General features: G+C 34.8%; 1 protein-coding gene and 1 pseudogene across 1 annotated transcript; one reads left to right on the top strand and one right to left on the bottom strand.

Annotated features, from left to right (window-relative positions):
- Positions 1-463: 463 nt before the first annotated feature.
- Positions 464-3,725, bottom strand: LOC115293462 (annotated as a pseudogene).
- A 206-nt stretch (positions 3,726-3,931) lies between these two features.
- On the top strand, positions 3,932-22,212 carry CETN3 (centrin 3). The gene is made up of 5 exons (XM_029942591.1): positions 3,932-4,056; positions 5,802-5,937; positions 7,696-7,810; positions 13,469-13,660; positions 21,916-22,212. The coding sequence occupies exons 1-5, from the start codon at positions 4,040-4,042 to the stop codon at positions 21,957-21,959; spliced, it is 504 nt and encodes a 167-aa protein (XP_029798451.1). The 5' UTR covers positions 3,932-4,039; the 3' UTR covers positions 21,960-22,212.
- The last annotated feature ends 1,975 nt before the right edge of the window (positions 22,213-24,187 follow it).

The following is a 24,187-nucleotide window of genomic DNA, read 5'->3' as shown; positions in this document are numbered from 1 at the left end:
AGACCTACTTAAATTCAAGTTAAACATTCTTGGCTAAAAGATTTGAGGTTAGGTGAAGTACTTCAGATTGAATTACATAAGCAGACATATAAAATCTGGTATATTCTGATTCAAGAGTCAGGTTTTTTTTTTAAAGACATATTTATTCAGCATCATGATCAGACTATTACAGTTAGCAATCAACAGCATGGGTGCAAAAAAAGATCTGCATTAAAACCCTTTGTTGGAATGCTTTTCACTTTCCACAGAACAGAAACTAACTAAAACAACCTGTTATACAATTAGTCACAAATACAGTCCTCGAGTTTTTTGCCCATACACATATGAGTATTGTCTAAAACATGTCTTCTTTGTAGCAGCTAGACCCTGCCACCACTGTGCTTGGCTGAGTTACAGACTGTTGTACCTGTAGCTTCCCTGTCACTTCTCGGGCTCTCCTCTCCTGCTAAGCTTTGTTTCCTGGCAGTAATTAAAACCTTCTGCCACTGCCATAGCTACTGCTGCTGCTGGAACCACCATAGCCACCTTGGTTTCATGGTTTGGCAAAGTATTGGCCTCCACCACCATAGGGGCCAGAGCTTCTGCCTCCAAAGTTTCCTCCTTTCATGGGTCCAATTTTGAAGATTGTTGTAATTGCCAAAATCATTATAGCTTCTACCACCTCCAAAGTTGCTTCCATTGTTACCAAATGTTATAGCCATCCCACTGCCACCATATCCACCACCACCTCAAAAGCCACCACACCTGAAGTTTCCTCCACCACCACCATTGTCATTCCCACCAAAGCCTCTTCCACGATTACCACTGAAGTTTCCAGAACCACTTCAACCTCTTTGGCTGGAGGAAGCACTAGCCATCTCTTGTTTAGATAGAGGCTTCATTAATTCACAGCTGTTCACAGTATGGTATTTTTGAATGACAATCTTGTCTATGGAGTCATGGTCGTCAAATGTTACAAAGCAAAGCCTCTCTTTTTGCTACTGCCTCAGTCATGATTTCAATCACTTCAATCTTCCCATACTGTTCAAAATAATCTCTTAGATGATGTTCTTCAGTGTCTTCTTTAATGCCACCAACAAAAATCTTTTTCACAGTTAAGTGGGCACCAGGTCTTTGAGAATCTTCTCTCACGACAGCCTTCTTTGGTTCTACAACTCTCCCATTCGCCTTGTGTGGCCTTGCATTTATGGCTGCATCCACCTCCTCCACAGTGGCATAGGTGACAAACCCAAAGCCTCTGGAGCGCTTGGTGTTTGGATCCCCCATTACCACACAGTCCATAAGCGTTCCCCATGGCTCAGAATGACTCCTCAGACTCTCATTGGTTGTTTCAAAGCTCAAACCTTTGATGAAACGCTTCCACAGCTGTTCAGGCTCTTTGGGAGACTCTTAGACATGACGGCGGTGGGAGGGAAGACTATAATGATGCTTACTCCACAGCATCCATGGGTCAAGAGTTGGATTCTTAATTGGCTGAGCCGTCACATGCCCCTGAAGTTAACCTTCTTATTTTGATGTTCTGAAGTGTCTTACTAATGGGGTGCATGGGTGGCTCAGTTGGTTAAGCATCTGACGCTTGGTTTCAGCTGAGGTCATGATCTCAGTTTGTGAGTTTGAGCCCAGCATCGGGCTTTGTGCTGTCAGCACAGAGACTAGAGCCTGCTTCAGATTGTGTCTCCCTCTCTCTCTCTGCCCCTTCCGAACTCGTGTTCTGTCTCTCTCAAAAATAAACAAACATTAAAAAGAAAAAGACAATACCAAATTGATTTTGCCAGTATCTAAAAGTTTTGCACATATGTTCACTAATGAACATCAAATATGAGCCAGGCACACACAATGGAGAGCAGCACGTACACTCTCACTGTGGGGCATACAGTGATTTTAAGTGCTTTTTAGTATGCTAAGGGTTGTGCTAGTTTCAACATTTAAGAAACTTTCTATCATGCTTTGAGTTTAAAGTACAAGAATTAGCTCCTCACGAATTTTTAACTCACTCATAACTGAGTGGACTGGATAACTTTTTATTTTGTGGCATCAAACTGTGGCATCATCCTATCATTCAGTCCTATATATACTTATTTACCTACTTTCGTTTTCTATCTTTTTTGTTATCTGTTTTCCTTGAAAAGTGATCCTTTCATTTTGATATTTATTGGCAGCATGAAGCTGTATAAAGTACTTGAATAACTGGTAAACCTCCCTTTTATTTTTAATTTTTTAAGAGTAAGTTCCATGCCCATTGTGGGGCTTGAACTCACCACCTGAAGATCAAGAGTCACATGCTCTACAGAGGGAGCCAGTCAGGCACCCTAAGCTCCCTTTTAAACTACCAAAAACCTTATTAGTGGCAATACTCCCTTTCCATTTAGACTCAAAGGTGACATATAAAAGTACTTTAAAAAGGTGAGTTTTCCACTTTTGTTTTTTGGGCAGCTATCCTTTAACTTTGTTTTTATTATTTTTTAAAAAGTTTATTAATGTATTATTTGAGAAAGGAAGAGACAGAGAATCCCAAGCAGGCTCTGCTGTAAGCTCAGAGCCAGACTCAGGGCTCCCTCCCACAAACCGTGAGATCATGATCCCAGCCCAAATCAAGAGTCCCACACTTAACCCACTGAGCTACCCAGGTGCCCCTAATTTTTAATTTTTAGATTTATACTATCATACTAGTTTTACCTGTTCAAATTTAGCTCATCGGGGCGCCTGGGTGGCTCAGTTGGTTGAGCCTCCGACCTCGGCTCAGGTCAGATCTCACATTCGTTCGAGCCCCGCGTAGGGCTCTGTGCTGGCAGTTAGCTCAGAGCCTGGAGCCTGCTTCTGGTTCTGTGTCTCCTTCTCTCTCTACCCCTCCCCCTCTCATGCTCTCTCTCTGTATCAAAAATAAATAAAACATTTAAAAAAATTAAAGAAACACATTTAGCTCATCCTTCTAGGCCTAACATATATACAAAATCCTTCAGGAAGACCTTCTGTCCTTTTGTGTTCTTCCTTCTTTAAACATATATATATATATACATATATATATATATATCTTTTACACATATACCACAGTGGTTACATTATTTTCCCCATTCCCCTGCTCGACTCCCACATTTATAAAGGATTATTTTATTTCTTTATGAAGATTACAGTTTAGTTCAGTGCTTTGTGGGTTTTCACAGAAAGATTCCATTCAAGGCAACAAATATTTATTGAGCACCTATGCATCCGGCATTGTATTAGGCACTAGGAATAGCGTTAAGTGAAAGATGAAATCCTGCACTTTAAGGAAGTCATCCTAGTAGGAGTGTGGAAAAAGTAAACTAATTACCCAAATGAGCTTCAAGAAGTTGGAAGTGAAGATAACATAATGTGTAAAAGCAGCTTAAGGGAAGGTTAGTACAGACAGCTTCACCGTAAATAGCCTAATAATCCAACCCAGTAATTATACAAAAAATAATCCATAGCAACTGACTTAGAATCACTTGGGCAGTCTGTAAGGAAAAAAGAGTGCAAAATGGGAGAAAAGGACATTTCAATTGGCATTTTAGAACCGCCACCCAAAGTTTTAGAATATAGCGAAGCCAAATTTGGATAGCCCACAGCGTGCCTCTTCTCCCTTCCTTCCTTTCCCTCGGAGTTGTCCGTCCTATCTCCGGACAGTCGCCACAGGTTACAGGACTCCTTGTGTGAGGAGTGGCCCAGCCACCTACCGCCCAATCTACCCCGCAAACACCCAGACCCATTCTCCGCAAAGGATTTGGGGAAACTGTAACGGGCCAATCTAAAGGGCGGAAGGAGGGGCACCAGACGAAGAGGGAGAGGTTTCTTTGATTGACGCGAGATACACCCAATCAGAGCAGAGTTCTAGTGACGCTTCCGCCTCAATGGGCAGGATATTAGCAATGTCAACCAATCCGGCTCAGAAGTGTCTGCCTTGTGGGAGGTCCTTGAGGCCGCTGAGGTCGTTGGTGTTTGTTGAACGGCTCGCGGAAGTCGTGCTGCCTTGGGTAGGGCGTTAAAGTCGTTCTTGAGAGGAACGTCTCTGTCCGAAGAGAAAATGAGTTTAGCTCTGAGGTCGGTAATGAGGAGGCCGCAATGCTCTCCACACCCCGCAGTGGGCCCCAGGGCGGGTGTGTGTGGAAGGGAGGCAGTTGGGGCCGAGGCGAGGAAGGGGGATGCAGTTTGGGACGAGGGAGAGGAGACTCGGCCAGCGTTCCCGGGCTCGGACCCCTCACTCTGGGGGCCCTGGTGTCTCGCAGGTGATGAACTCCGTGCATTACTGCTGAGGTAGTCACGTCTGTCAGCGCGTTAGGCTTTGTATTACCAAAAAGATAACGCTGTTTTCGTTGTGAGGACGGAGTGAAATATCGCGATGTTTCTTCTCGCGGTTTTTCTGCTGAAATCGGGCCATGGAGATCCCTTCTTTCAGCTCCTCCTTCCTGGTCTATGGCCCCACCTCAGCTGCAGTGCTGTCATCATATTTAACTACAAAATTTGGAAATAACATTAACCCCTCCCTGCTCTTCTCCTAGGGCCCTATATTAAGGTATAACCGGAGACCCGTTTCAATGACTTTAATTCGTAATCTCTTACATTTTTCAAATTTTTTAGTTTCTTTACCTTTCATTCACCTCCGACCTCTAACCCCGTCTGTTGCCCTTAGCCCCATGTAGACGTAATAGCTTAAAAATAGCTGGATACGCCTCTCTAAACAGGTGCAGCGTTCGGCCAAGAGATTACTGTGGTAGCCTTGCGTGGAGTCAAGTCGTGGACTTGGCCTTTCAGAGTATAAACTCCGGTCTCGCGAAAGATTTTCCTCAGCTTAATTTGTTGTACGTCTTCGGTCCCTTTCTAATCATCTCTTGCCTTTGTTGTAGATTTGAGAGCAAAATACAGGCAAATCGGTAACGTGTTTTACTAAAACCAACCTGAGTTTTAGATGACTGTTCAGTTTCAAAACTTGTTTTTATACGAATGTTTCAGCCCCTTTTGAAATTTTGGAACACTAAGATCAGTATCTCTTAAGGAGGACATTTCTGGCTTTTAAAATAAAATTTCCTTTTAAAAAAGTTCCCAGAGTCTATGAGAAACTAAATCTAAATTTACAAGTGAGATTTGCAAAACCATTGACTCTTTATTTTTATTATAGAAAATTAGCACAGATATTCTTTTTTTGGCGTTTAATTTTCATGGTATGTTTAGACTTCAGTATTTTGGCTGATTTGTTAATATCAATTGGAGAAATTATAAGTAGTATGCCAAACTTATAAATGGGTTATCTGAATCATTTGTAACGTACCATGCTAAAATAGTTTGTAAGGCAGTTGTTAAATTTTATACTTTTTTGGTAGAAATTTAGAACTTAAAAGTGATATCAAAAGTAAACCAAATATATAGCAATCATCAGTTATGAATTTTTTCTTTGATTTTTTTAACACTGTATTGTAGAGTATTGTAAATAATAAGTATGAGTGCTTTGTTTTTTGGTTTAGATTTCCATCATAAAAATGTTTTTTATTCACAGTTCCAGTTTTTTCCACTGTAATATCAGAATATATACAAAGCCAGAAGGAAAGAAAGGTCCTCATTTCTTTTAATAACCTGTAACATTTTTTACTTTTGGAAAGTGCAAATTTATAGCAGTTTAGACTATTGAATGAGCAAAGCTCATTCCTTTATTTTTCTCCCAAATACTTCCTTTTTAGAAACAAAAAAAATTAGTCAATCAGTTAATTTTTTTGTTGCATTTTAATTATCTGGGTGCGTATGAGAATAGAATTAAAGTAGACTAAAGAGACTTTTTTCCTTTCATTTCATAGAAATGAGCTTGTAGTAGACAAAACAAAGAGGAAAAAAAGAAGAGAACTCTCTGAAGAACAGAAACAAGAAATTAAAGATGCTTTTGAACTATTTGACACAGACAAAGATGAAGCAATAGATTATCATGAATTAAAGGTAATAGTGTAATGTAAAATATATATTTTTCTGTTAAAATGATTTGCATTTTTGATAGTTGGTTAAAATACATTTCTAAAGTATTTTAACTAAACTGGTTTTGGAAATATGAAACCATCTTAAATGTTCACAGTTAAATGCTATAAGAATATTGAATAATATTCCTAACATCTTTTTAGAAATTCCTTTTCACATTGTAAAATGAATAGTATTTTAAATAAAAAATTTCTATGTAAAGCCTTATTATTTGTTCACATAATTAAACGATTTCAAACTAAGATTTAAACAGTTCTTATATATTCTTCCCACTGTTTTTGTTTATTTGTTTTTTGACTTGTTCTTTTTTCACGTTGTGAGCGTGTTATTTCTCTTTTAATTTGAACACGTTGGTAATATATTCTTTATGTACTTTCTTTGGTGCAAACAACATAAATGATGTCTGATGTTGACACAATGCTAGTGGGGAAAAATGTCATTTTAGGGCCCAGAATTATTTCTGAAGATGCAAGGGAAAATTGGTCTTGAGGGTAGTACAGATCTCACACTTAGCACAGTGAGAAAGGCAGCACTTTTAATAGCCCTTTAGTTCTTTTTTTTTTTCCCTCCCCTCCTGCTTTTTTTTTTTTTTTTTACTTACCTAGCTTTGATCCATTCTTCCTTTATAATGTCTCTTCCACTTATTGCCATTATTATTATATTGGTTTGGGATCTTATTTCATATCTGGAACTTCTTAAGTGGTCTCTGCATTTCTAGTTCACTCTGTATGGGTTCATCTTTCTAAAATTCTTCCCTCATATTGTTCATTGTTCATAAACCTTTAGTGGCCCCTCATTGTACACTGCATGAAGTTCACATTCCTTTGATTTTTACTGAATGCTCTCCACACTTTTACTACTAGCTACTTTTCTCATATGCTAACCAGTTGCTTCCGCCTCAGCTCTTCCTGCTCAGGGAAGATAAGCTGCTCTGTTCAGTGTCCTCAAGCCTCTTTTTTATGGTGTCTGTTTTAATACCAGTCATCCTTTTCTTACTGCCCTTCTACTTTATTTCATCCACACATCAGAGAACAGTTGGAACCTCTCCAAGTAAGACTTCTTTAATCAGTATCTTGTCTCTCTTGTTAGTAGTAACACACTCTTTTCTTTAAACTCAGGGGCCTGGACTATCTACTTAATAACTAATCATGTAGAGTCTTATGATAACTCTTATTTTCATTCTTTTATCTCTTCTAAAATATTTTTAATATTCTATACCATTTTTCCCCCTTTTGGTTGTTAATCATCTGAGAACAAATAAGTTGTTAAAATGATATGTATACTGGGTGCCTGGGTGGTTCGAGTCAGTTAAGCATCCGCCTCTTGATTTTAGCTTAGGTCATGATCTCATGGTTCCTGAAATTGAGCCCCACATCATGCTCCGTGCTGACAGCGCGGAGCCTGCTTGGGCTTCTCTCTCAAGATAAACATTTAAAAAATAAGTAAAATGATCTGTATACTGAGTCAGTCCATTGTATAGTGTATTTTATAAACGATTGATTTATCCTATAAAAAAGGGATCTATAAATGAAAAAAATTGCCATTTAATTTTAGTAGTGGAGAAAAACTATCACTTTGTTTCTTTAGATATATAAAACATGCAAAAGAATTAAATGTTTCATTAATGTGTTGACATCTCTTAAGTTCTAAAAACTTAAGAATTAGAAGTCACTTCTTTTGAAAGAGTGCTTTATAATTTGCTTTTCCCTTTTAATCCAAAAGGTGGCAATGAGAGCCTTGGGGTTTGATGTAAAAAAAGCTGATGTACTGAAGATTCTTAAAGATTATGACAGAGAAGCCACAGGGAAAATCACCTTTGAAGATTTTAATGAAGTTGGTGTGTATTTTAATAGTCTTTGTAATTAGCACTTGTTGGGAAATTATCTGGTTAATATTAGTGTATTTTTAATTCTCTGAGTTATGGAATTTTGTTATTGAACATTGCCATATAATGTGAATCTCATACGGGGACTTGGGGGCACTCTTTTTACTTATTTTCAAAGAGAAAATAAGATTTACAGCTTCCCTGTGGGATTTATCATTTTGTCTTTTGTTCTGAAGATTCTAATTAAGGAACTATTGTGTAGCTTTTTGTGAGACGATGTTTTTCTAAGTAATATGTGTTTGTATTATGTGGTAAAACTAAAAGGGTGATCAAAAAACTATTTTCTTAGAGTAAAACAGAAAATTTGGTATCCTTTTGTATGAGAAATAGTTCCTAAGATCATTCAGGTGTGTGATTTTTGTTGGCAGAGTGGGAAGAGAAAACCTGTAGTATTTGCTATCTTTGGATCTAGATGAAGTGCGTGCCTTCAGGTTGACAAAGCTTATGGGGATCTACATATTCTGGGTGACTTGATCTTGGTCAATAAAGTCATCTGTTTAAAGTTGAGAGTGGAGAGAAGATGATAGTAAAGGAGACATTTGGCAGGCGTAAGCAGGGGAAATCATGTTAGAACAATCAACTAAGCATGATGTATCGTGAGCTTAATATGACTGAATTTTTATACAGTTGATTTTCATGAATTATTTATAGCATATATCAGGCTTTTTAGAATAGAAGATTCTGGAAGGCAAGGACTTTGCTATTATAATTTTAATATATTACATAGAATATTATAAATAGAATGTATGTATATTCAGGTTTGTTTTTATTAAATTAGTTTTCTAAACCATTAATAATCACTTTATATGGGTCATGATATAAACATTTCATATATTTTTAGATGTTTAAGAAATTTAAGAACAAATCCAGTTACGCATGTACACAAACCTTTTGTGTAAATATTCAGCAAGAAGCAATACACAAAGCAAAAAGAAGTGACAGTACATGTAGAAAAGATAGATTCAGATCATTAAATCATTGTTTTTATTTTATTAATCTGAAAACTCAAAATAAAAGTGAGGAAGAAAGAAATTGAAGGATGAACCTAAGAGAGAAAGAAAGCACAACACAAGATCCCTACCTTATAGACTAAAAATAATTGTTTAGGGAAGCAGGTTGTCCCTTTGGGGAGCATATTGTGTGTGGTTTTTGTTTTTACTAATTGGTAGATTTATTTACTTGAGAAGAGGGCCATCTTTAGTCTTTCAATCTTTCAATATCGAAGCTCTTCTATAGTTTATGATTTTAGTCCAAGTTCCAACTTAGATTATTTATAGAAACAGGTGTTAGGATACAGTGGCAATGATACTATTAGGAAAGAGCTACAATTCAGGCACATTTGATACAATGTAGTGGTTTAGCATGGACCGTTTGGAACCAGATTGTCTAAGTTACTGTATAGTCATTTTACTTATCTGTGTCTCAATGATAAAATGGGAATATCTTGTGGGTTCTTGTGAGGAATAAATAAGTTAATATGTAAAGTGCTTAGAAAGAGGCCTAGCTATAGTAAGTACTATTAAGTATTTGTATTTATTACTTTAAAAAATTAGTCTTTGTTTTATTTTGTTTTAGTGCTTAGTAATAATTGTATATGCTCACTGGAACATAAAAAGTATTGTACTTCATGTGTTTATATTTTTCTTATTACCTTTTTTTTCATAGTTGCAGGCTATTTTAAGCACTATATCATTGTCAATAATTTTATGCAACACATGTCATCTTAAGTAAAAACGTTTAAGTTTGTGATCTCATTAGCAGTTGAAGCCAAAGTCCCATACCATCTTTACCTTTTCCTGAACCTCCATCTTTTCTGTGTTAATAACAGACTATGAGGGGCACCTGGGTGGCTCAGTAAGTTAGGCATCTGACTCTTGGTTTTGGCTCAGGTCATGATCTCACAGTTCCGTGAGTTTGAGCCCTGCATCTGGCTTTGCACTGACAGTGTGGAGCCTTCTTGGGATTTTGTCTCTCTCCTTCTCTGCCTACCTCCCTGCTCTCCCCTTTCTCCCTCCTTCTGTCTCAAAATAAATAAATAATCTTAAAGAAAGAAAACAGCATGATTACTGGGGTTCTTCCAGAATAAATGACCATGGCTAAACTTACTCTCTGACTTTCAAAATTAAATTTTTGACTGCTTAGCACTGCTAAGCTGTCCTAAGGCTACCTATTGAAAATATCTGTAGTCAAATAAGAATTTATTACTGCTTAGAATTCGAAGTCAAGAACTCTGTGTTCTCTCCGTTTGTGGATTATTTTTCAATAATAACTGACAACAGATGAAGGTATGTTTTATACTTTGGGACAGATAACTCCAAATCAGAACATTTGAATCTTTATGTATAATCGGTTACTTAGTGAAGGATACTGTTCCACATATATTTCTGGATGAAGTCTTACATTAAAACAGAATCTTCCCAATGCTAGAAAAAAATATTAAATTGTATTTAAAGTAAGTTAAGAATCTAGACAGCTTGAGGTTAATGAGTAACAAAGGTGTTTTAGGAATTGTTGCTTTAAAGTAAGACCAAGATAAGTCAGATGTTTGTATTCCCTTTGTTGGCGGCATATATTTTGGGGGCACATTCCATTGCCTGTTTAGAATAGAATATTGTATTACCATTTTGTTTTGCTTATTAACAAATATTTGCTGATTTTTTTTTTGGCATTAGGTACTCTGTTGGGTTGAGGGAGGGGAATTAATTAAAAGTTACCAAGAGGGTCTTTCAAGGAGCTTACCATTTAAATGTAAGTAATAATAAGCTGTGGTGTTCTGTGGTAAATTATAATTTTGTTTAAACAGGAGTTGGAAGGGAAAGTAGTTTAGACAGAGACCTTATGCCCCCACAAAACCTAAAATTTTTACTATCTATCCTTTAACAACAAAAAGAATGGTCAATTCCTGGTCTGGAACAATTGAAAAAGACCTTGCAGAGGGGATTTTTAATTTAGGCCTTTGGGAATGTGAATAGGATTTCATTCTCAGGAGAAGATTGTGGGGCCGGTAGAGGAAGTCCTTGGGGGCAAGAAAACACCGACAACAGGGTGGTGCTGGAAGTATATAGTATGTTTGAGACACTGTGGGTAGTCTCCTGTGTGAGAGGTTTAGGGAAATGGAAAGGTAGTATTGGACCAAATACTGTGTTTTGCATCACATCCAAAGCTTGGACTTCAGTCAGCAGATGGTCATTGTCAGTTTCTGAGGAAGAGAAGATGATATATTTTAGAAAGGTAACTCTGTTGAGAGTATTAAAGATGGGATGAAGGGAAGAGAGACTGCAGACAGAAAATAATAGACTTTATGCTGAGGGTGGTGAGAATGAAAAGAGGTACCTTTAAGAGTAAAAAAAGGTCGTATCCTCTTAGCACAGTAGGAATAAATCACTGATTAGGTTAATCAGCTTTAAAAAAAGTGCAGACTCCAAACATGAGAGATTATTTGTTCATGATGCTGTTATCTTTTTTGAGACCTGGCATAAGCAGCTCTCTTGGTGCTAGTGGGAGGAATTTGGGTTCTAAAATGTTGAGTGTAAAGTAACTTGTACTTTTGGATAGAAACCCTCAAAGGCAGTGAGAAATACAGTTGAAGCTATATTTCTGGCAGTACCTTTAATGATTTTTTTTATTAACTTTAATGTGATGCTTTTTAATGTGCTTTGTTCTTAAGTGATTTTTATGTATAAGATCTATTTTCAGGAAGTATATTTCTGGTTGTATAATTATTTTTTTAAAAAAGTTACCTGGACAGAAATTTATGAATTAGTTTGAACTCACCTTAACTGTATTTTAGTTGATTTATTTTCACTGGAAAAAATGTATTTCTTATAATTCTACTTTGTGGAATAGGAATAGAGCATGAAGGCATGGAGGAGAGTTGCCATAAAGATGAAATGTTTTAGCTGTCCAGAATGATGAGTATTTATATTCCCGAGAAAAGTTGTATTCTAAGGCATAGTATTGATAAAAGATTATATATACACATAAGTCTGAAGTAACTAACACAATTAAAGCACTAGTGGGATAAGAATTTATACATCTTGGAGCCCCATCTGTTCCCCACATCACCCTGTTGCTTCTTTAAGTACATTAATACTTTCAGCAAGCTGCTTTTTTGGTTCACCTGTCATGTAAATTATTTAATTGGTGAAGAAAATTTCTTAACACTTTTTTTTTCCTTGTCCTGCTTTTTTGTTGGGACTAAATTCAAAATAAGTTGAGTATGAGCCATAGAGTTAAGCATGGTATTTTATTTTGGTGTTATGGCTGTGTATATGCCAACTCCTTTTTGACTGAATATTTATGAGCTTTGGTGATTTGCATACTTATAGTAATATACTTCAATTAGTTACTTGAAAGACTTTTTGGATATAATTAATGGGTGATAAAAAAACTATTAAATGTATATGTAGATGATTTAACATTAGCTTAAATAGGCACTTACTCTAAAGCTTACTTAACCAAATATGGTGAAACTATGACAAAACAAAATAACAATAATTTTTTGTGGGCTTGAATTGTAGTTTTCCTTTTGAATGCATTAAACATTCTAGTACTTTCCATCTACAAGCATTTGCAAGTTTTTAATGATTCTGTAAACCTTACTAGAATTGAATTATTTTTCATGGCATGGTGAGAGTCCTAAATAATTTTTATTATAGTAGTAGACTAGCTTGTAGAATTTTGTCAGAGATGTTTACTTAGAAATTTAACTAGTAACTTAAAAAAATTTCTACCACAGATTTATACTTTAATTTTTGTTGTGGCTATTGATTAACAACTATGAATATTGAAAATAGTGTTTATTACATTATTTTATATTACATTTAATCTATTAAAATATATTATTGCTATTGAAGTCAGATATTCTTCACTTTTAATTGTAGTTTGTGAGTTATTATCTTGTTGAACAAATTGGGCCTGACTTTAGAGAGATCTTTCCAGACTTTTTCTTTATTTCTTTGGGGTGGGAGGTTTGTTAACTACAATCATATTCAATAACTACTTTTCATATTTTGGAAAACCAAGAGTTTCCTCAAATCATGAAGCTATTGGTAGAATTTTCATCTGTCTGACGTTGTATCTGTTTCAGTGATGGCAGTGCATTTTATTTATTTGTCAGGGATTTTTGGTCTTTATATGAGATTAAATTTAAGGAATAGTAATGTTATGTTTAAGTTCAGCCACCAGACAGCTTTCATCTAATAGTTTTGTTGGTATACCATCTCTGCAGCTAAATTACAAACTCCTAGACTTTTGTGTTTGGTGTTAGGGGAGCCTATTACAGTTCTTGATAATGGTAGACCTTGTATAAATATGGTATATAGTCCTTTTTATTTTGCCTCTTTGTGAGATAGTTTTGCTTACTCTTAAATAGGATGAATTGTTGAAAACATAAAGATTACATTTTAAAACCCAGATTTGAGTTTTAGTTTTATAATTTGAGATTTTTCTTTTGGGTTTTTGGGCTCTGGTTTGGCATTTATTATCAAACTAAATGTTGAAAGATTCATGACTTTAATTCTCATCTAATACTTAATGATTTTACAAATGAATGCATTTGTGATTATGAAATGTTTTAAAAATTTTTTTTAAATTTCTTTGTAACTGTAGTGACAGACTGGATATTGGAAAGAGATCCACATGAAGAAATATTAAAGGCATTTAAACTATTTGATGATGACGATTCAGGTAAAATAAGCTTGAGAAATTTGCGACGTGTTGCCAGAGAGTTGGGTGAAAACATAAGTGATGAAGAACTTCGGGCTATGATAGAAGAATTTGATAAAGATGGTGATGGAGAAAGTAAGTTTTGAGTAAAACGCATATTCTAGGTATTACTGATGTGTGCATATAGTAAATTTTTCTATAATCAAGTGATTTTCAAGACTCATTGCAAAGCATCTCTATTTGATATAATTGTTATTCAACCCTTAATGGGGTTTTGCATAAACATTTCACATAATTCAATTTAGAATGAAGCTAACCTTTAAAGCCAAGTATACTGGCTGTAATATCAGGTTCCGAATTTCAAGAAGGTACTTTATTTTTCTTTGAGGATGAAACATCACCAAAATTTCAGCTACTCTGAAAAAATGTCAACTTTTAAAAAAATGTTTATTATTTATTTTGAGAGAGAGAGAGAGAGAGAGAGAGAGAGTGTGTGTGTGTGTGTGTGTGTGTGTGTGTGTGTACACGTGTGCGTGCGCGCACATGCACCCATGAGTTGGGAAGCGGGGAGAGAGAGAGGGAGAGAGAATCCCAAGCAGGCTCTGTGCTCGCAGCCTGACGCAGGGCTCAATAACACAAACCATGAGATTATCCTTTGTGAAATCAAGAGTCAGACACTTAACCCACTAAGCCACCCAGGCACCCATAAAACGTCAGCTTTTAGTGACTTCTTCCTTAACCTTCATGCTCTTCTAAACTGTAAGTTCTATTGGTCCTACCGTTTAAATGTTTGAAACTGTTTAATATCTTTGTTTACTGCTGCTGCCTAATTTCTTTATAGGAATGTTATCATAGCCTCATTCATTATTTCATTGAATGCCTGCTGGATATGGTGCCTTTTGTGCTAACTGGTGCTGATACACAATGAAGAAGGTAGATGTGGTCTCTCCCCTCACTGACTACCTACTTTTATTTCCTACTGAGATCTTCCAGTGTTCTGCTTTAACCGTCACCTCCCGTATACACATGCCTTGACCAAATACACTGTATCCTGAAAACACCTTTTTTTTTAACATTGTTAAAAGCATTTATTTAGATACAGTCTATGATAAATAAGTCAGTAGCGGTTCCACTCTGCCACCGATTCATCTGAGAAGAGCCCTTTGTCATTCAACTGGTGAATGTCTGAACGATGTTCCATCTCTCATCCTAGCCAGAGTACACACCTTCCATGTTGTTCCTGTCCATTGATTGCTCCCAAATCCAGATGACCTTTATCCCCAAAGTAAGCTCAACACAGTTGGTTCAGGCATTCCTGGATCTGTACCCCTCTTGAATCCCACATAAATCATGAGAGGAATAAAGCCCCAGCGGATGGCAGATTGACCATCCTTAAAGAGCTGCTGCAGCCTCTGCTTGGCCTCTGCTCAGCTTCACCATGGTGACCCTGAAAACACTTTTTTATGCCATGTCATTCCTTAATCCTAGAATATTCTAATTGCCAATTTCTGTCAGCTAAAATGTTAGTCTTTCTCTCTGATACATTTTAAAGTCCTTTTCTCAAAAGCCTCCTCTGGTGGCCTCTGTATGAGTTACAGAGATGTCCATTGAGGGTCCACAGCATTTAGAGGAACAGAGTATTTTGACACTTTTGTACAATGCCTTCTGTTCGTTTTATACATGTGTAACTCTCCAATATATTGTAAGTTCCTTAAGAGCAGTATGGGATCCTATAGTGTGAAAGGCCATGCGACTTTGGAGTCCTACAAATCTGGATTTGAATTGAATCTCTGCCACTTACATAGCTGCTCTGTAATGTTGTGCAGGTTTTCAGTGTTTTCTGAGTTGTGGTTTCCCATTTATTAAAATGAGAATGGTCATACCTTTCAGGGTGGTTGTAAGTATTTAAAGGAAAATATTTGAAAGTGCCTATTCTTAAATGGAAACTTGTTTTCCTTTTTTTGTATCTATACGCATCTTTATATTCCCCTGCATTTTCTTGACATTGAGTACTCTGATGTTTGCTGATTTAAAGCCCCGAGCAGGAGTATGTGTTACAGTAGTTATATGTTGGTACAGTATTAACTATACATACATACATACATACATACATAAATATGTACATAATACATATTTTACTTTGGAAATACTGTCATGCTTTAATAAGGAGGTAAGACATTAACTATAAGTTTAGGTTTGTAGATTGTACTTTAGAGTTGTGTATTATACTTTCTCATATTTATGTAAATATTATTTGAGCATTATAAAACTTTTTTAATGCTAGTTTTTGAAGGGTGTTGATAGATTTATTTATATTTCTTTTATTTATTTATTTTAAATATAATTTTTGTCAGATTGGCTAACATACAGCATGTACAGTGTGCTCTTCGTTTTGGGTTAGATTCCCGTGGCTCATCGCTTACATACAACATCCATTGTGCATCCCAACAAATGTCCTCCTCAATGCCCATCACCCATTTTCCCGTCTCTCCTGCCACCTCATCAAGTCTCAGTTTTTCCTCTGTATTTAAGAGTCTATTTATTTTTTAATGTTTATTTTTGAGAGAGAGAGAGAGAGAGAGACAGAGTGAGAATGGGAGAGGGGATGAGAGAGAGGGAGACACAAAATCTAAAACAGGCTTCAGGCTCTGAGTTGTCAGCACAGAGCCTGCTGTGAGGCTCAGACTTACAACTTGAGCCGAAGTTGAACACTGAGCCACCCAAACACCCCTATTTATATTTTAAAACAAAGATGATTAAAACTTGAAGAAATTTAAGTTATTTCTTGAGCTGTCACTCTAATATCTGGATTTAGTATCCACTGCCTTCATATTTAAAAATTTTTTGTGTCTTCTCCAACTGTTGGCTGTTACCCTAAACTAGTTTTAAGCAACTTTGTTCTGTGAGCATACTATCTTAAGTAACATAGAAAATCTTGGTATGTTTATTTCATAAACCGTCAGTAATGGCTACTACCTGTGCCTAAAGATTAGAGTTATTTTCTTTTCCTATGTAAGGTGCATGCAAATTAGATTTTGGTATTAGCTTAATTTGACATTAGAGGAAAATTTTATGAAACTCCCTCTTAAATTCAAACTATGTGAAACTTTGCTTAGAAAACATGTCCATTTCTTGCATCACTTCTTAGTCTGCTCTGTTTGTTGCTTTTGAAGCTCAAGAGTTCACACCTATGCCCCGTTGCTTAAAGATTTTAGTGCATCTTTAAAACATTTCTTTGCTTTCTCAATGCTACTTTACTTTAAGTCACTGTACAGTCTTGCTTGGGCATCCTACTGTCATTTATTCAAATGACTAATAGGCAAATAACATTTTTTCTTTTTTTCCAAGTTATTGGTCACAAATATAACACAGTGATGCATAGTCTTTTATTGTTAAGATTTGCTTTTTTTGCAGGGGGAGGAAGGTGTTCTTAACATATTAAATTCATTTAATCTAGTATGAAATCTGGGATTTGAATTTTTGGGGGGGTGAGGGCCTTCTGAAGTATTGCATGGGTCTGGGTGTATGCATTGAATATTGTCTTTGACCATATGAGTAATAGAATTGCACGTGCATACATAAACTGATAAATACACTTATTCAGAATTCATCATAGCTATTTTATATTATCTGTTTCTCAAATAAGACATATTAAGTATAACTATTATTGTGGCAAGTTCAGGAAAGGCATTTTCATGTTCAGAAACAATGAGAACTGTAATCAATTTTTAGTCTAGCTTTGGGGGTACTGCCTTAACTTACATGGGTCTCTGAAGCTGTATGAAAATATGCCTATTTTGGAAAAAGTACAAGTGACATTTTAGAAAAACTTGTTAATTTGATTACTTAATTTGGATTCTTTTGGTTGCATTTTGTTTAGATATAATCTCTTTCTTTGTTAAACCAGCAGAGATCATAATACTTGCTGTCTTTTTTTTTTGTGGAATTCAGTAATTCTTCTGTCTTTATGAATGTTTCATACCTATTTAGGCGCAGTGAAAATGAAATGTTTATTATTGTATATTTAGAACAATAAATATGGTGAAGGAAGAGGTAAAGGAAAAGAAGATAAACGCAAGATCTCAGTAGAGCTGTGGTAATTATAGAGAAAGAATACCTTCCCCATTATCACTCTCAGGATATGTAAAACACAGTAAATATTTTTGAAAAAACAAAACCAACATTTAAAAACCTAAAGTGGACCATCTTTTAAATAATTATGATGAGTGTTAATAACACTTTAGTAGTTATTTAGTATAATATATGTTAGATTTTGTGCTTGGCATTTACATTGTGATAGCACTTAATTTTCCTAATAGCTTTTGTGAAGTAAATACGGTATTATTTCTCTCCGTGCATAGGCTAGATGGATGCATCTATAGATGAAGAAACTAAAACTCTGAGAGATTTATACCCTATGCTTTTATCCATAACACTGTGTTCTCTTATGCTAAAAAGTAAAATATTAAGTAGGTTTCTATGTTTATGGAGTTTTAAAAATCACATGCTATTTTAGTATATAAGATATTCAGTACTCAATATTCAATAAAATATTCAACTGTTACTTCAGATGCTAAAATTTGTTTTTTCCCCTCCAGAGACACATAGTCTCTAAGGTACTTAATCTACTTAATTTCTCTAAATTCTTTATTTAGAATATCTGTAATAAGATTTACCCTATGAATTGATTCATTTATGAAAATTTTGTTTAAAGAGGTTGTGTAGGAGAAAATGAAGTGTTGTATTTGATTCAATAAATATATCAGATGCCTATTTAAAGGTAGGCATCGTGCTAGATTTTTTAGGTATAGGAACTTGATGTAAGATATTATTGATAGAGAAAGTTTTGAAACTAGATGTACAAAAGCACAGATTATCTTAATCATCTGAAAGACTCAGTGTGACTAGATGAGCTAATTTACTTTCTTTAGTTACTTTCTTCCTTTCAGCTTTCTACTTTTTTTAGATTTAAGTATTCTGTTTTTAGGTTATGAAAATTATGGAGTAGTTTAAAATGTGTTTAAATGCTATAATACTTTTAAGTGTTTATTTATTTATTTATTTATTTTGATAGAGAGACAGAGCATGAGAGGGGGAGGGGCAGAGAGAGAAGGAGACACAGAACCAGAAACAGGCTCCAGGCTCTGAGCTAGCTGTCAGCACAGAGCCCGGTGCGGGGCTCGAACCCACGAACGTGAGATCTGACCTGAGCCGAAGTCAGAGGCTTAACCGACTGAGCCACCCAGGCGCCCCACTTTTAAGTGTTTAAACAGGGCACCTGGGTGTCTTAGTTGAGCATCTGACTCTTGATTTTGGTTCTGTGATCAAGCCCTGTGTGACGCTGTGTGCTGAGCGTGGAGCCTGCTTGAGATTTTGTCTCTCTCTCTCTCTCTCTCTCCCTCTTTTCATCTGCCCTCTCTCCCCTGCACATGCAGGTACTCTCTTTCTCTCTCTCTAAAATAAAAAGTAGAAATAAATAAGTTATACATAATAAGTAAAAAGGAATTTAAATAATGAAATGTTTATATCATACATAAATAAAAATTAGCAATTTTGTGGTTTTAGAACTATATATAAAACTTTTTTGAAATTTGAATATTGAAATTTTACAGATTGAGAGGAAAGAGTTCTAGGTCTTTGAGAAACAAGACATAAGTACTTTCCAGATTTCAAATAATTTAATCATTGCTCTATTATACTATTAAAATAATTTATAGTCAAATCATTCTAAGGTTGCTTTTTTAAAATTTTACTTTTTTTACTTTTTATTTGTTCTGAGAGAGAGAGAGCGAGAGCATGCATTTGTGAGTTGGCGGAGAGGGACAGAGAGAGAAGGGTGGGGGAAGACTATTCCAAACAGGGTCCAGGCTGTCAGGGCAGAACCCGGGGTAGGACTCCACCTCACGGACCATGAGATCATGACCTGAGCTGCAATGAAGAGTCAGATGTTTAACTGACTGATCTACCCAGGTACCTCTAAGGCTGTTTTCACTGTGGTGTTTTTCTTAAAAACATACTCTTATTTCATATTTTAGTCAAGATACCTCAATCTAGATTGACTAAGATGTTCTTAAATGAAAGTGTATAATGAGAAAACGTTTACATTTTTATATTTAAGTGTGTGTGTGTGTTTTTAACTGGGAGAGAAAGGGGTTAGCTTTCATAAGGTACTGACACATTTTAAAGTGCAAAAGTCAAAGATCACTACCAGAATTTTTAAGATCATTGAAAGTATTACAGGTTATGTGTTCTGTTCTACTCTGTCATCATGTCTAACAAATGTTTAGTATTGAAATGCATCGATTCAAGGTTCATTACCATCTTCTGGCCAACTTATTCTTCTTAACTCTTTAGAGATTAATTTTGCACTATTTTCTTTCTTTTTTAACTATGTTGGTAATAGTATTCTCATACCTTAGGTTTCTTTCCACCTCCTGTCAAACCAAATCCTATGTTTTTATTTTAGAGCCCAAGTCAAGGTTTTTTCTTGCTTAAATTTTTCTCAGAAGTAATGATTTTTCCTATTATGATAGAATTTTTTCCATCATAAACAGATATGTGTATTATTTTAATAACCATGTTTTGTCTTAAAGAGCAGTTCTGTTTCTCATATGAAACATAATTTACATAATTATTGAAACTGGAACCAGTAGACTTTTTCATTCCTGATGTACATATTTTATCTCCTCAATGTTTTTTAATTGGTTTAACATTTTTCTAATTTTTCATTATGAATCTTCTCAAACATAGAGGAAAAAAATGTTAGTTTAGTACAATGAACACCTTTATACCTTCTACCTAGAATCAGTAATTAACATTTTACTGGTTTTACTTTGTCTGTAGTGTGTATTTTTTTCTGGATCATTTGAAAAATATATCATGAACTTGACCTCCATAACATTTTAGCATGCATCTGCTAAGAATAAGGATACTGTTTGGGGTGCCTGGGCGGCTCACTCGGTTGAGTGTCCGACTTTGGCTCAGGTCATGATCTCACGGTTAGTGGGTTCGAGCCTCGCATCGGGCTCTGTGCTGACAGCTCAGAGCCTGTAGTCTGCTTCTGGTTCTGTGTGTCCCTCTCTCTGCCCCTCCCTTGCTCCTGATCTGTCTCTCTCTCTCTCTCAAAAATAAATAAATAAATGTTTAAAAACAAGGATGTTATTTTTCAAAATTGTGATACCATTGCTACTCCTAAGAAAACGAAAAATAATTTATTTCACCTAATACCTTCTTAACTTAAATTTCAAAATACTATAGGTTAGGAACCATGGTGTTTGTTTTGCTGTATTACACAACTCTTAGGATGGTGTAGGCATTCTCTAGGCACTTAAAAATGTTTGAGTCAATGGATTGTTTTCATTTATTACCATGCAGTAACAACCTAAAAAGATGACCTCATAGTTCAGTATTTTCAGATAAAGAAACTGAAACACAGAACTGTTCTGTACCAGAGATATGACTGGAATCCAGGTCTCTTTTTTCATTCCAGTGTTCTTATTATTAAAATGATCATTCATAACTTGTGTGTTGTTAAGGTATATGTTAAGTTTTGGAGCCCACAAAATCACCTGTTTTACAAAGAGGAAGCATTCTTTTCTGAACATTTCTAATAATAATTTGTATATATTTGTGTACATTGGTTTTGAAAATTATATTTAATAAGATTATTACCTATTTATTTCTAGGTTGCCTTCTTAGGTATCGTGCTTTATAAACTGTAGGTTCTTACTGAATTTTATTTATAGTTTTGGTAAACTAACAGTTTGTTCTTATGGGTGATGATTTCTGCATTTACATCTATATTTTATACTTGCTATATTATCTAGCTAATTAAGGCTAAATTAGTATCTTTTAAAATTACTGTTACTCTACATGTTTTCAGTATTTTTAAGTAGGATTTTAAATATATAAAAGATCAAAAAACAACAATTTGCCTTTATAAAAACTATTTTCTTCCTTTAGAATTCTAATATACATGCATGGGAGATTTAAGCTTGTATAAGAAGGAAGGGATTGCTAAATGAACTAGTAGAATAAAGATTATAAAGAGGCTCTAACCATTTAAAAAATTAAAAATTTCAAGCTTTAAAACGATTTTTGCAAGTATCTGTAAATATTATTCTGATGGACTTTTTTGTAACTTAAATATATCTTTTCTGTCATTAATATTATAGAATATTTATATTGTTATCACATTTATTCATTTTTGTATTCATGAGGTTCTACTTAGAAAACACAGTAAACTTCCTATTAAAGAAGTAAAAGCAAAATAATATGTCTTAGTTTATTAACAATTTTGTATAACATTTAAAAATACTTAGTGTTAAAATAGCAGTATTGTCCTGTGAAAAAATTTGTATTTCTGACTTATATTTTCTTTCTTACCACAGTAAATCAAGAGGAGTTCATTGCTATTATGACGGGTGACATTTAAAGAATTACAAGGATAAACATAAGAATGTTGCGGTTATCATCTTATATTCTATTTTTGTGCCGGAGCCATGTTAAAAAGAAACCCAACTTATTTCTCTTTTTTCAAAAGGACCAAAAATAAGTGTCTTATGTATTCATATTTTACTACTGTTGATTTTCTTTGTATGAACAGTATTGTTAGCACTCTAATAGTTCAGCTTTGTATTTATAATATAGCTTTTATATATATATAAAGTTTAAAAAATTGAATCGTGGTACATATTCTCTGAAAGTTTTTATTTCGGCATCAGTAGTCACTTTTGTTTTGATGCACATATTATAAAGACTTACATTAATAAAATGTTTATTTTAGTAGTATTTTAAAGTACAGTAAATTTTCTATTTTATTTTGATTCCGAGTGTAAATGCTTAGTAGTATCTTCCTTAAGTCTTTTCTCTTTGTCCTAGTAGTTTCAGAAACAAAAATTGAAATACAAATAGCAACAGAATAGCACATTTTCCATTACAAGTTTGACATTTTATATTTTAATACAAGATGATGACTCAGTACATGCATAATTCCTTTTTAAGAGTCATGTCTTCCAGTTTGGAAGGAAAAAGTGTTGTGCATATAGACCCATTTATCCTCATGTATTACGTTCTATAGCACTTCTCATGTCTTAACGTAAGTTGTGACAGTTGAATCTGGATATTTCCTTCTTAAACTAGTTGCGTACGGTTTGAATCATCTGATTTCTTGAGATTTAAATTTTGGAATTTTGATCTGTTAAGATAAGTATTCAATTAAATGTCACAATGATGAAAATAGAAAGCTAACCCATAGAAATACATAAGATTATGTTTTACCTGTATAAAGGAACATTTTGTGATTCACCAGGAAACAGTAGAGACTGAGTTTCCAGGTATTGGTGGGTTCTTCTGCCTTGTAGAAATATATGTTGGGGGGAGACAAGTGGTGTAGTGGGAGATGGGTTATAGGGAATTGGTACCCATACTGATCCTTCACTAATAATCTGGTTCCTGGTAGTATGGACTCTCTGGAAGAAGGTTGTCTATTTCAGTGACCTTTTTTTTAGATTTCTTGCTTTAAATTTAAAGAACAGTAATAATTTGAGGTACTTGAAATATTGTACACTTCTTAGAGTATTCCATAAAGAGTTACCCACTAGAAATTTAACAAATCAGTTGGGAATAATATAACAGTGGTGACATTTCAAATAGTTAACTAGAAAGCAAGATAATTGCTCACCATATTAAAATTTAATTTTGAATATGAAATCAGTGCTCACAGTAGTAACAATATCCAGGGCAACAAATATTCTTTGAAGTTAAAAAAATTTTTATCACTCTTACTGATGAAGTGACTTCTATGACTTGATCACAAAATATATTGATTTCCAGGAAATTAAAAAATAAAAGTGAAGAATAGAACACATAAAAATAAATCTAGGCTTGCTCGTCCTCTGCCACTTTTATAGAACAAATAATGCAAGCTACTTTTTGACACTAAAATTATTTCTTTATTCTTAATATAAATACTTATTCTTTGGGATACTAACAGTTTTGTTTCTTCCCTTTAGGAAGCCCTTAGGTTAGGGTGGTGGTAAGTATTTGAGATGTGAAGGAAATAAACACATTTTTTATGCACTTAATAAATAGTAGGTACTGTGCTAGACTTACTGAATTCTCTGTTGCAGAAAATTCATACAGTACTTCTAATGAAAGACCTCACTTTTTTTTTTTAAGTTTATTTATTTTGAGAAACAGTGAGTATGGAAAGAGCAGAGAGAGGGAGAGAGAGAATCCCAGGCACTCTGTATGCTGACAGCACAGAGCCTAAAGCCTGAGGTGGGACTTAAACTCGCAAATGGTGAAATCATGACCTTAGCCAAAATTAAGAAGCAGGTGCTTAACCAACTGGGCCACTGAGACACTCCTTCTAATGGAAGACTTTAAAATTTAGTTGAGGTGCCTGTGTTAATGGCCTTACATTAGCAAACACCACAATAAGTAGATTATCCAGTTGAGTGGCTAATGGCTTCAACTTCAAAAGCTATCTTTCTGATACTAGTCTTGAAATAAATTTTCTGGGTGATTTACTAGTGACGTATTCTTTAAAAAGAGTACAGTGTTTTGAACACCAGTGTGAAGAAGGCAAAAGAATTTTTAAAAATCACTTAAAATTTATAATACATAAAGACATAAAATAAAGGCTAAAAATTTTTTTTT

This window comes from Suricata suricatta, chromosome 6 (genome assembly GCF_006229205.1).
Source record: "Suricata suricatta isolate VVHF042 chromosome 6, meerkat_22Aug2017_6uvM2_HiC, whole genome shotgun sequence".
Classification (NCBI taxonomy): Eukaryota; Metazoa; Chordata; class Mammalia; order Carnivora; family Herpestidae; genus Suricata; species Suricata suricatta.
The sequence above is the reverse complement of the archived record's forward strand: the minus strand, read 5'-3'. Positions and strand labels throughout refer to the sequence as shown.